Genomic DNA, 13,864 nt, shown 5'->3' with positions numbered 1-13,864 from the left:
GCACTTCTTTTGAAATTTACACTTTTGCTACAATATCCTTATTTACTGATTTTCGACGGAGACTTTGTGATACACTAAGATGGTTCTCTTTACCTCTACCCTCTACACCTTCAATTAAATCAATTATAAAGGGTGGTCCAATAAGAACGCTAGTTTTGAATTGTACACCATTAACAATCTCACCATTTGATATTAAAAGAGAATTATTCGTTCATTAGTAGCCAGGTGGAGGCTAATAAAATGGAGTGCTGTTATACACAACAACGAATTCTCATTATAAACAATGATTATTATCAAAATGGCGAAAGTTTGGCAGCCACAGTTCGCAAAATGTGTACAATTATGGGCCATCGAAATTCTCCAAATAAAGCCACTGTGAGCAGATTAATGAAAAAAATTTGAACAAACTGGGTCTGTAAATGACAAGTAAACAGAAACACGCGCCCATCTTGGTCACTTGATTGAAAATATGGCAGTAGTGCTAGCAATTTTAAGGAAAGTCCAACCACATCAATTCGGCATAGAGCTCAGGAAATTAATGTTTACACAACCACTATGCATCGAATCTTAACAAAAGATTGAAAGGCCAGCATGTAGTTTCAACAGGACAGTGAAACATGACATACAATCAGAGAAACTGTTGAATTACTGCATGAGTCATTTCCTGGTCGTGTTATTTCTCATTTTGGAAATCGGCATTGTCTGCCCAAATCATGCGATTTAATACCTTTGAATTTTTTCTTTAGGACTTTTTTAAAGTCACAAGTTTATGTGAATAAACTCATAACGATTGAAACCTTAAAAAAGAAAATTGTAAAAAACGCTGGCGTTCTTATTAGAACACCCTTTATTATCGCCTGATTTTTAGGTTTTATGTTTATTTGGTTACCTTTTCTTAGTAGAATAAGGAAGCCGAATATCTTATGGGACAGAAAAATCCAGCACATATTTTTCGCTAAACATACCTAATGTAAACTGGAAAATAAAAACGTACCTTTCTTAAATATTTGTTGACATTGACATTCAACTTTTATAAATAAATTATATCGATATTAAGTACTTTTAGTTCGAACAAAAAACCGGAAATCTTTGTTACTCGGACGTAAAGTACTTGTTTCTAAAACAAAAGATATTTTCGATTAACTCTTAAAATTATTATTATTCAAAAATATCTTTTGTTTTTTTTTTTCGAGAGAATATTCCACGTATGTCATGTTTTTATTTGTTTAATAAAGATTTTTATTGTTGGCCTCGGGGTTGATTTTGTTGAACAGCTTTCTGTTGTGCACGAATAAATTCTGGATAATCAATATATCCATCATTATTGATGTCATCCATTTTTAATATGGGATCAATTAATTCCGTTAATTCTTCATTTTTAAATACTTTCTCTTCAATTTTATTTGGATTATTTGGATCTTTGTTTCCTTGTTCTAAAATGAAATATAAATAATTAAAATACATAGTAAGAAAAAACAAAATTGGAAAAAACAAAATTATCGGAGAATTTTAAAAAATTTTTTAAATAAAATTTTTATAAATAAATTTTAAAAAAAAGAATAAAATAACATACCATGCCAATGTATTAAAGATTTAATTAATTCACAACCATCTAACTTGTTATTATTATCAGCATCATGCATTTTAAAATAATGAAATTGTAATTCTTGTTCAGACATTTTACTTGTATCGATTGGTACTTCCATATGTTCAGCTATATGTCTATATTCAATTCAAATTGTTAGTATTCAAATTACTTTTAACGGTACAAGAATCCATTTTATACTAATTGATAAATCTTTACTTTCTGAATTTTCAATGTAAGATATGTAAAGTTGATGATGGGTTGTTTGTCTGAATCGCGACTAAAGTCGGACTTTCAAAATACTGGCTCATTTAAATCATCATCAAAATTCTGACACACTTACACACAGCAGAAGAATTATTGCGAAAATTTGCATTTCTGGGTACTTCCGGCTGCCATCACTTAAAATCGGAAGCTCAAAAAACATCGGAAAAAATTCAGAGATACTCTGAGAATATTAGATAAATTCATCTGATACTTTAGTAGAAACCGTTTTAATCCATTCATCGTTTCAGGCTTAAATTTTGCGATTGCATATGTTACAGCACGTCTTTGGTATCTCAAAAACGACACGTTGTCGAGATTTGTGTCCATTAAGAAGATTATTTTCCTAAATTCCGGCGGCATTTAATCGAAGGCCATTTTTCGTGTACAGTTGTTCGTGGTCCTTTCTATATACAATAAATCTTACTCTTTCCTTGCGAGAAATGCCTTCCAAACAAACTATGGATTCTATTAATCCTTGTTGAGAAGACTATAGGTTTTCACACACTAACTACTGAAAGTTCTCACTTTTAAAATATGGGAGAGTCAAAGTTCAAATATGGGATAATAAATCCCCTTCAGGGGGCTAATATCTGGTGAATATTCGAATAGAAAAGCGGCTGCAAGAAAACGCTTATTCTATTTAAATTTTTTTATTTTTTATCAAAACGATTGTTTTTATTTAGTTTATTTGCACACGTTGTTAAACATTGCTTGATGATTTTCCCAATTATTTACCCCCGAACCAAAAAGAGGGGTGTTTATAAGTTTGACCGCTATGTGTGTGTGTGTGTGTGTATGTCTTTCTGTCTGTCGCATAGTAGCTCATAAACGGATGATACGACTTTAATTTTTTTTAAGGTAAAAATCGGTTCAGTTTCAAGAGAGCACCAAGGGAAAAACCAAACAATGTTTAAAAAAACAAAAAATGTTTACAATATCTCATACATTTTTAATGGAAAACCCTTTACTTCGTACAAGGAAGAGATAGATATAACGAGTTTTTGCATTAAAAGTGCCAAATCAACATTCTAAAATTTTCAATTCCAGATAATTTTCATTTAATGGTACAATATGGATTCTCGTACTGCCTAATGATTTTATACACGCCAAATCAAAAGAAAAATCAAATTACTTACTCTTTTTCATGTTGAATATTTCCTGAGTGTAATATCTGCTGTGGTGCTCCATGTGCATGTCCATGTCCGTGACCACCTGGTTGAGGCACACCATGTTGTGGAGGCGGTTGTTGGAATTGTTGTTGAGGTGGTTGTTGTTGGAACTGTTGTTGAGGCGGTTGTTGTTGGAACTGTTGCGGAGTCTGTACTGGTACTTGTTGTTGAGGTACATGTTGCTGGTATTGTTGTTGTTGAGGTGGAGCCCCTTGTTGCTAATCAAACAAAAGAAATCAAATGTTTTTTGAATAATTCATTAAGAACTAATGTCCGCTATTAAACGGCACTCGGATGCTTCAGGTTATTTAAAATTAAGAATATTATTTTAAATAATTATGTAAAATTCAGTACTACGAAAGCGGGCAGAAAAAAAGGAGGGGGGGGGTTTTAAACTAAGCAATTTTTTGTATTCTATTTGCTCTATTTTCTATATAATTTGTACGCAATATTAATCAAATTTTCTTCAATATGTTGTTTTTCTTAACTGATAAAAAGTTCTCAAACAAATTAAATGTTATCTTATTTTAAATCAGAACCAGAAAATATTTTAAATACTTATACTTACATATCTCTGTGGAGGAACTCCTGGTGCTACTTGTGCTTGTATACCATAATTAAATAACATTAACAAAAATAACGCTAAAAACCACTTTACTATCATTCTGGAATCGTACCTAGAAATGTTTTCCAAAAAAATGAGAAAAGAATGATTATAAATACATTTTATAATCATCAATTTAAAAAAATAAATTACCTTATACTACGAATAAAAATTGATAAATATAAAAAATAAAATATATAACAATATTGTAGGAAAAACTTAAAAAATTCTAGACGTCGGTAAAATTATATTTTTCTAACCTATGTTTCCTTATGTTATTTATTACGTGGACATTTTTTTTGTGTGTTCACTTCACCTTCCTAATCACACGTAAACACACTTGTCAAATTATTAATAATAAATTTGCTAACGTATGGTGTTTGTTTACCTGTAGAGAACATGGGTAAATCAAAAATATCTGCTAACGTAATTAAAAAAATTAAATAGAATTAATTTTTATTGCATTGACGTAATCGAACTGTCTAATGTCTATTTAATTAAACGACTGATAAATTTCTGAATGGAAAAAGAATTTTTAAAAAGGTTTCTTTCAACTTTTCTCTTGAAACCAAATTCATGTATCGCTCGGTTTTTGAGGTATCGAAAGTTCAATATTTTTAAAATTAAATGAAGGGTAGAAGAGCTACGTACGTTTCCTAAATTTGTCTATATCAAAATTCAAAAAAGGTCAACCCAATGTAACTCATCTCCTTACGGTTTGGTTTGCTTGATTGATTTTAGTGAGCTCGCACCCGTGGTTACCAGAGAATTGTAATCCGCCTCTGAAATAAATCTTATTAGCAATATTTTTATCTACCCCTAAGAGTTAGGCTTTCGAATAGCTTAAAAGAGTTTTCCAGATGTTATACTATAAATTTAATATTTCTATGTTTATTCGAGTTAATATTGCATATTCATATGACGTCACTATTCAACAATAGGTCTTTTCATCATGTCACGAGTGCAAATGCAGAATTTATTTTTCGGACTGACAGCAATAAGTTGCAATAAGATGAAAGATACTTTTTATTCATTTTATCGTATTGGTTATAAATCATTTAGTCCGAAACAAAAGTGTAGGTCCTTTTATTATGATCTACAACACATGGGTCCTTATACAGGGCGTTCTGTTATTGACTGTAGATCGTTATCCTGCAGAATAAGCTCATAACGACGAAGGAAAAAGTTATTTTCCACTTTTAGATCTGAAGCCTACTTTGCGAGATAATTAACAAAATAAATTAATATATCTTTATCGAATCACAGTTCAATAAAATTTTGAATGAAACCAATAAAACACTACTTAAATAGAGGATGTGTTTTATCATAGTGGAAGGCGTCTCTAAATGCAAAATTATTACAAAAAAACTCTATTTGGCTACTTATGTTATTATAAAAACTAACCCATTAAAACCTACACTGCTTTTCTTTGTAAATTAAGTGTTGTACGTATCGTGCGATATCACATACCGTAAGCATTAATTTAGAAAAACGGACCAGTCCGTTTTGCTAAATTTATGCTCTGATACATATACTTCGAGGCAAACCAAAGTATGTATGTTGTGTGTTGACGTTGCAAAGTGAGACAATGTTTAAGATTTTGTGTTCGGCATTACACAATTTATTCCCCCTATCCCGGACCTGTTATAATATATAATTTGATACCTCCCACATCTAATTGTATTGGTGAATCATATTTGTTTTCTTTATAAATAATAAGAACAAAATATTTTCTTTAGTATTCTCTACCCAATGTAATCAATTTACAATCAATTATTGTTTTATGATAGTCCCCTCTATATTCTAATTTGACACCTACTAATTTAATGAATTTGATAGGTCTGTGAATTCATAAATCTTTCTATTTTCCCATTGTCACATCTTCCGCATCAGGCCTCAAATGGAAATTTGGTATAGAGCTTTTCCATTTGTCTTGACAAGCTTAATTTAATGGTACAATTTTCTGCTATCAATAACATAACACTCTGTATACGTAAGAACTTGCAGTGTAACAATACCGACCAAGCTTACACAAATCAATCTAAATTAAGTAGTGTTAATCTAATATTACCTGATCATAAAACGTATAGTCCAAGTATTTAAAGACAATAAAGCCACACTTTAGTAATGCGACTGTGCCTCAATTTGTTTCATAAAGGTCTACTATAATGGTAATCTAAAATAAAAAGCATTTTGCTCAAGACTTCTACAAAAGCAGAAACACAAAACAAACCATAAAACCACAGACGCATATAATTCGAATAATATAAACCTATATATTTAATACAGATCTGTGAGATTGCACACGTTTTTATCGGCAAAACTTACAAATGTCAAAATAAAATATCTACATAACCAAAAAAAAAATTTTAACCAACAGAAGTTAATAAATGTGTTAAAAAATAATGTCGCTAGCTAACTTACTATCGAAATTAAAAATAACAACAAAATTATTAAAAACTACACAAAATGATTTATCAATATTGAATAGAAATATTTACAAACATGTAGAAAAACCTAAACCAGGTATAAAAGGTAAAAGCTATCGACGAATTGTTCATTTCGAAGATGAATATACAGTTAAACCATTAAATGTAACTAATTTAGCTGGACGTGATCCTGTAACAGGTAAAAATATTAATCTAAATTTTTTGTTTTTAATACTTATACACGTTTTACAAATCTTATAGGAAGAGTAGTGGCAAAAGGTATTGGTGGTGGTATTAAACATAAATATCATTGGATACAATGGAAACGAGAAGGACCTAAAGAAGGCCCACCACAAGAAGAAAAGGTTCTTCAAATTTTAAAAGATGGGTAAGAAGATTTAATTAAAAACATGTTTACATTGTTCAATCTCGGAGCTACGCCAACGAATCGATGCCCATTATCAGTAAACGTAATATTTTTATAGATGCCGGACAGCTCACATTGCATTAGTCGGAGTTGGTGATCAATTAAAATATATTTTAGCTACAGAAAATATGAAAGCTGGTGATATTATTAAAACATCATGTGCAATTCCCAGAATACCAGGTGGGTACACTCTAATTAGACTTTGCTACTTCAAATATCAATATTTGAAGGCTCAAATTGAATAAAATAACATTTTTAAGCTACAAACAACTTGTAAGAAATAGTATATACCGAAGTCTGTGGGCACTCTAAAAAAATTCTAAAAATTAATTTCTTCTGAGCGTAGAGAATATAGTTAGATAAACCTACCGGATTTTGATAATAAATTCGGTAAATTTTGGGAAGTAGCTAATTTGTTATAATAAGTTTCTTTCGTTGTAAAAAAAAAAAAAAACAGAAAAGAAGTTTTCCAACGAGTTTTCCGGTCCAAAACGATACGCACGACCTTCTACATGCGGTTTTTACCTCTACATTGCTTTCTTTGATGACATTTTCTTGAATATCTCTGGTTTTATTGATCGGATTGAGACGAATAAAAAAGGAATTGTTTGTGTAGAATTTCTGGACGACCTTGCTTGCTATCGAACCCTGAATATAGCAAAATAACCTCAAAATCTCAAGAAAACCGCAATGATATCATATTTTCAACTTTCTCTGAAAAATGAAGGAATTGAATTGCTCTTCTGGAAAAAGATGTACATAACCTCAATTTTGAGAAAAAAAAAAATTTAAACATATCGTACAGTCTAGACAAATCATCGGATTTTAACTTACTCCTTTATATTTCGAAAATTTATCAGAGAAAGTTGAAAATATGAGGTTATTGCGGTTTTATTGAGATTTTGAGGTTATTTTGCTATGTACAGGGTTCGATAGTAAGTAGGGTCGAGAGAAATTCTTAACACACCATTCTTTTTTTTTATTCGTCTCAATCTGATCAATGAAAGCAGAGATATTCAAGAAAACGTCATCAAAAAAAGCAATTCGGAAATTAAAACCGCGTGAGAAGGTCGTGCGGATCGTTTTGGAACGAAAAATATCTTTTCTATTTTTTTTTACAACGAAGGTTTCTTCCTTTTTAAAAAAAATTAGCCATTTCTCAAAATTTACCGAATTTTTTATCAAAAGCCGGTAGATTTATCCAACTAATATCAATTATTTATCAGCTTTTTGCTCACTTCTGAATATTGTCAGGAAATTGAAATAATTTTTGAATCAAAATTGTTTTTTCTTTAGTTCGAGCTAATGAAGGCGATGCACATCCATTATGTGCTCTACCTGTTGGAACAATAGTACATTGTGTCGAAAAGTATCCAGGTTTAGGTGGATTTTTAGTGCATGCAGCTGGAACTTTTGCAACAATTACACGACGTGTTGGTGATCGTGTTATTATTCAATTACCATCAAAACAAGAATTATCATTAGATGGTACATGTATGGCAACTGTTGGACGTATTTCTAATATTGAACATGGTAAAACACCAATAGGTTCAGCACAACGTAATCGAGAATTAGGTAATCGTCCACGTTCTGGTTTATGGCAAAGAAAAACTGGTAAACATGGTCGTAAAATTCGACCATTACCACCGGTTCGTGTAATTACCACAGGTCCACCAAAACCAATAGAACCTATAAAATTGTCCTTAAATTTGTAATTTTAATAATTATTGTTAACTAGTTCAAGATGAGATAGTTTAAAAGACAGAAATGTTTTGAAAAGGGTATCTCTTTTCAAAATAATTTTCTGCTATGATTCATTTTTTTAAATATTATTTTTTTTAAATTAATCGTATCATCGAATAAATGATTTTGAATTTATAAATTTTCTTGTTTTATACGCCCCTAATTGTTAATCTTGACCTAGAAATACTTTGATTATAGTTTTATGTTAAACAGTCACGCAGCTTTCAGGATGTCTAGCGCATTTGGAAAGTAAAATTTAATGACATTTCAAGAATTTCCAGGACTTAAAATATTGTTTTTTAAGGACATTTTTATACCATGTATATATGAAATATACATAGTACTTTAAGTTTAGTCCCAAGTTTGTAACGCTTAAAAATATTGATGCTACGAAAAAAATTTTGGTATAGGTGTTCAGGGAATCATCTAATAAGTCCATTTTCGGTTGTCCGTTCGTCCTTCCGCCCGTCTGTCAACACGATAACTCAAGAACGAAAAAAGATATCAAGCTGAAATTTTTACAGCGCACTCAGGACGTAAAAAGTGAGTTCGTAAATTAGCAACATAGGTCCATTGGGTCTTGGGTCCGTAGGGCCCATCTTGTAAACCGTTAGAGATAGAACGAAAGTTTAAATTTAAAAAATGTTCCTTGTCAAAAAATAAACAACTTTTATTTGAAACATTTTTTTGTAAACATCAGTTTACTCACGAGGGCACACATTCGATGCAAATTTTATAGTATGTATTAATATGGGATTATCAGTTATGTATGTGTGATATGTTTATGGTATTTCAACAATTAACTTAGTTAATTGTTTGTTTTCACTTGTTTTAATTAAAAATGGATAGTTTTTCGATCATTCTAACACTCCCAGTTGCACGTACAGCATCGTAAAAGTTACTTCATTTAGATTTTCTTCCAAAAATCCTTTGTTGTATGAAAAACTACGTTCAACGTAATCATTCCCATGGAACATAATAAGAATCATTCTTGAAAATTTATGTAATCCTTCTGAGTTTCAAATAAAAATGTATAGTCTAATAGCCCGTGAACCCCAAACCTTCGTTATTTTATAAAAGCTGAAAGTTTGTCAGCGCATGATCCTAACGCAGGTAGGAACATTGACCATCATGAAGTTTGGGTTATCGTAGCTTTGGAAAGTAAACGGTAAGTGGATGCGATATGATGAATGAGAGAGAACACTGTCAGTGAGTTCCCCTGTGTTCTTGTCATAATCGTATGTACATATTTACTTATTATATGTATTAGTAAGTATAAGAATATGTATTAGACAAGGACACAGGGGAACTTACTGGCAGCCTTTTCTCTCGCTTCGCATATCGCATCCACTTACAGGCTAGCGTTCGCTATCTTCATACCTCTATCTATGACTAAATTGGTGTAGATTCATAAATTAAAAAGGGGTGATTTTCTTCGGAATATTATTAAAAATCTGGTCATTTATAGCCAGGCACTTAGAGGCACCATTCATTAATTACGTAAGCATTTGGAGAGGGGGGTGGTTAAAATCTATTCATGTGCTTACGTGATGGGAGAAGGAGTTAAAGCCTTATATGGCTTATACAATCAATAATAATAAAACCATTAATGATCATAAATTTATTTTAAAATTTTTCTTTACAAATAAATTATTTAATTTGAATTTATTATTAATTAATAATTTAAAAAGTTAATAAATAATGCATATCACAATTTTTAGAAGCAAAAATTATTTAAAAAAACTAAAAATAAAAAAACGAGTAGCCACAATATGTACAAATATATTAAAATTCTTACAAATATATAGATAGCACATTACAAATAGGTAATTTTCAATTAATTAACTAAGCATAAATTAATATAATAATAAGTTTGGGCAAAATATTATATATAACTTATTATTAATTTAATTAGTAAGAGTATACATCCAACATCATTATTCAGGTAATTGATTTTCGATGATTTAAAAGGGACTGCTAAAGAAAATGGGAAATGTTAAATTGTTACTAATCAGTCATTTGCAATTTAAATAATTTCTAAAATAGTTAAATATATATTAACAAAACCTTTTTTAGTTCGAAGAAAGTTTATGTTAATTGCGAATTTTTTGTGAATGTAAAGTCACAAAGCTAGCTAGCTCTTCTAAAAAAATTGTTTATTTTGCATAAAATCTCAAACTGATCATAGTAAAAGTTACCTAATTAAAATAAAGAAAAAAAATTATCACTAGTTCCACGATTTTCTGCTACTTAATAATTCCCGAATTTGTTCTCACATTAGTGAAATAAAATATCCCATTTTCTTTGTAGTCAGAATTTTTAAGTTCTAAAATTAGAGTAGAAATTCAATTTTAGAATTATATGCGAAATGGTAAATTTATAAATCATCATCCAAGTTATTTTCGAACACAGTTTATAACCTTGACCATAAAGAAACTCAAATCATTCCTATTTCGAATTTTAGTGAAAATTGTATAGATATAGAAAGACAATTATTGAAAAGGAAGACTTCTTACTTCACATTCTAAAAGAATTTCGGAATAAAAAATACTTTAGAACGTAAAGATTCGATAAAGGAATATAAAAATTTATACAAAAGTGTTTACATCAAAATCGAAATTAAGAATAAAAGCAACAAACTTTGGCAAGTCTCTGGTATTTTAAGAAACTCAAGACATAGAAAATCAAGTTAGGCGTTTGCCAGGTTTTCGTAATAATAATTAAATTACGTAATTTTAATCAAGTTTATTATTAAAATTCATTTTTCCTGGAGTGGCTTTGCTTTAAGTCGCCATATTGAAAAACGCCTAGTTTTATGAATTCAGTGAAGATCTCATAAAAATTGAACTAATGATTTTATTTGAATAAAATGTTCGCCAATTAAAAATCTAATTTATTCAACAATCTTTCTGTTTTGAAATATTTCTACCATTTTCAGTTTTGTAAAAAAAATCAAATTAAAACCTTTTCTCTTTCGTATATATCGACTAGAGATTTGCTTTCACTAACCTACAGCCCAACACACTTTCCAACTTAAAAAGTATATTAAAAAAATAGTTCTGTAAAAATTTTAATATCAAAAATTTTTCAATTAAAGAATTATGTAAGTTACAAGTATAATTATCAAAATATGTTTGGAATTTCAAATAAATGCATATTTTGTTTTACTTTGTTCGTATAACATAGATATCAAAAAATGTTTAAAATTTCAATTAAATGCACAATTTTTTTTTTACTTTGTTCGTTTAACACCATAAAGATAAAATCAATTATCATTATTATATACAAATTTTTTGATAAAGTTCACATTTTAATAATGTCAAGTTTTTTTTTAAAATAAAAATCTGAAAACTTATATTTCTCAATTAGTTTCAGAAAATAGTTTTAATGAGGGTTGTCGAAAAATGCCCCTTTTGACTTATTTGATTTGAACTCATTCTCCAGAGAATAAATTATAATATCCCGTATGACTAACCGAAATGAAGTCATACTAATCAAATTGAGTTGAGTTATTCTGGTTTCCCTCATTTTTGATTTAGTGGCATTGTATCTCTTCAGTAATTACTTTTAAAATATACTTTAAAAACATTCTAAGATTAATTAAGTAAACTGAATGCACTACTTGATATTTTTAAAATTTAATTTAAATGTCAGCAATAATACATTTAGTACAAAAAAAGCTCTAATCATTGTTCAATATATGTATTTATTTAATATATATAATTCTTGATTCGAAACTAATTTCATGAAACGTTAAAATGTTTTGCATATGATGAAGCTCTACGTTATGAATGCTTACAAGAGACCAACCTATAACAAAATTAATTTATTCTTAAAATTAATATTATTATAAAATTAAATTCCTCAAATTAAATTATTTTTAGAAAAAGTTGATTCAAACGCGTCTGCTTTCCCTTAATTTAAAATTTCTAAGTAACTAAATTCAATTTGTTTTGTTACATCACAAAAGCTTAGAAAATAATAACTTAAAAAACTCCGAAATTCTAGATTAAAAAAATTTAACATTTTGAGGTAATTTGTATGCCTCACATTTATTTTTTTGCATTACAATTGCAACATGCCTTTAAAAAATTAAATAATTTTCCAGTGTTAAAAAATAAACAAAAAAACAAATGGAGAAATTAAAGACCCGGGTCACATAAAAAACTATCTGCTCGCACAAGATCTTCACTCTAGTGCTGCATCATCTTAGTTAAAAAGAAGATAATATATTACAAACAGATAAGTTTAAATAGCAAAGGGCAGATTAAGATTTTTTTGGGCAACCATATTTTTATTTTTAACCCCTGACCCAAAAAAGTATGTTATTAAGTTTGACTGCTATGTGTGTGGCATGGTAGCTCCTAAACGGATGAACCGATTTGGATTTTTTTTTAAAGTAATTCAATCGAAAATGTTATTATAGTCGCATTTGTCGGGGATTTTGTAAATTTTACTTGGGCTTGACAAAAATAACATTGCACTTGCGTAGCGAATGCAAATCACACTATTTTGTTTAAGTATCGTGCTGAAATTTTTCACTAGTGCAAGCAGATTGGTTTCTGTCTTGATAAGATCTTTAATATTCCAACAAATGAAATGAAGACAAACCATTAAGTAAATGACGATGGCACGTTCAATGCTTGTAATGTATCCACATAACTTTCCAATAACCCATTCGATAGTTTTAAGTGTAAGAAAAATGCGTATAATATGCATACCAGATACTAATTCCACAGTTGACGCACAATTTTTAGGCAAACAAACAAGACCATGTATTTTTCTTTGTAGTCAGAATTTTTATAAATATATTTTTATTTTATAAATCATAATACAATCACTTGTTTCGTTAACAACAGTACCCTGTAATGTTTCGGTAATATGGACTCTGATGATGAAAAAAATTTATTTAACTTGGGCACATTATTTGTTTAAATCAAATTTATTCCGTTTCCTTTAAAAAAAATATTTTTTGCCCTCTTACATTCATCATAATATGTATATGTACATTTGTTACTATTCAAAATTTTTCCAAATACTCTTATTGATTAAAAACTATAGCTAGTAAATTGTACAAAAATGTATTATTACTGACATTTAATCATCTCGAAAGAATAAATAATAATAAAATTGTTTAGAATACCGCTGACATGTAAATTATAAAACATAATACAATTTTGTTTTTCATAAGCTACTTTTTAAAATAGTATTAAATTTAATTCAAGATATCTGTAGAAACTTCACAGCTTTTACGTTCAGAATCGGAGAAAAGGGGTTAAAACTCTCAGATAATTAGAATTAGAGATGTTTAACCACCTTCTTGAATTCCATGATGAGTTTGTTTTTTGCTATTTATGTCTCGATCAAGAAATTGCATTATCCTTGACGTATATCTCTATTTTTTAAATAGTTACTGGCGTCTGAATTAATATAATGGATATTAAAATTTAGTTTTACTATTATTTCAGCTTTTCTTTTATCAAAAGGTATGGGGCGGCAAAAAAAAATTAAACTTTGAAAAGCTCTACAATTTTCATATTCACAACTTTTATGTACGAATTATTGCTTTGGCACAACAGTGCCCTAAAGTTCCACGCTCGCAATCAGTGACGTTTATATAAACATACTACACACACAGCC

General features: G+C 29.4%; 2 protein-coding genes across 2 annotated transcripts; one reads left to right on the top strand and one right to left on the bottom strand.

Annotated features, from left to right (window-relative positions):
- Positions 1-1,193: 1,193 nt before the first annotated feature.
- Positions 1,194-5,719, bottom strand: LOC123293545 (putative mediator of RNA polymerase II transcription subunit 26). Its single transcript, XM_044874406.1, has 5 exons — positions 5,697-5,719; positions 3,590-3,698; positions 2,989-3,239; positions 1,574-1,722; positions 1,194-1,433 (listed from the first exon to the last, which is right to left on the bottom strand). The coding sequence occupies exons 1-5, from the start codon at positions 5,702-5,704 to the stop codon at positions 1,240-1,242; spliced, it is 711 nt and encodes a 236-aa protein (XP_044730341.1). The 5' UTR covers positions 5,705-5,719; the 3' UTR covers positions 1,194-1,239.
- Positions 5,720-6,007: 288 nt separating this feature from the next.
- LOC123293538 (39S ribosomal protein L2, mitochondrial) lies at positions 6,008-8,292 on the top strand. The gene is made up of 4 exons (XM_044874397.1): positions 6,008-6,253; positions 6,316-6,442; positions 6,540-6,661; positions 7,778-8,292. The coding sequence occupies exons 1-4, from the start codon at positions 6,031-6,033 to the stop codon at positions 8,194-8,196; spliced, it is 891 nt and encodes a 296-aa protein (XP_044730332.1). The 5' UTR covers positions 6,008-6,030; the 3' UTR covers positions 8,197-8,292.
- Positions 8,293-13,864: the final 5,572 nt, after the last annotated feature.

Source organism: Chrysoperla carnea, chromosome 2, assembly GCF_905475395.1.
Source record: "Chrysoperla carnea chromosome 2, inChrCarn1.1, whole genome shotgun sequence".
NCBI classification, from domain to species: Eukaryota; Metazoa; Arthropoda; class Insecta; order Neuroptera; family Chrysopidae; genus Chrysoperla; species Chrysoperla carnea.
The sequence above is the reverse complement of the archived record's forward strand: the minus strand, read 5'-3'. Positions and strand labels throughout refer to the sequence as shown.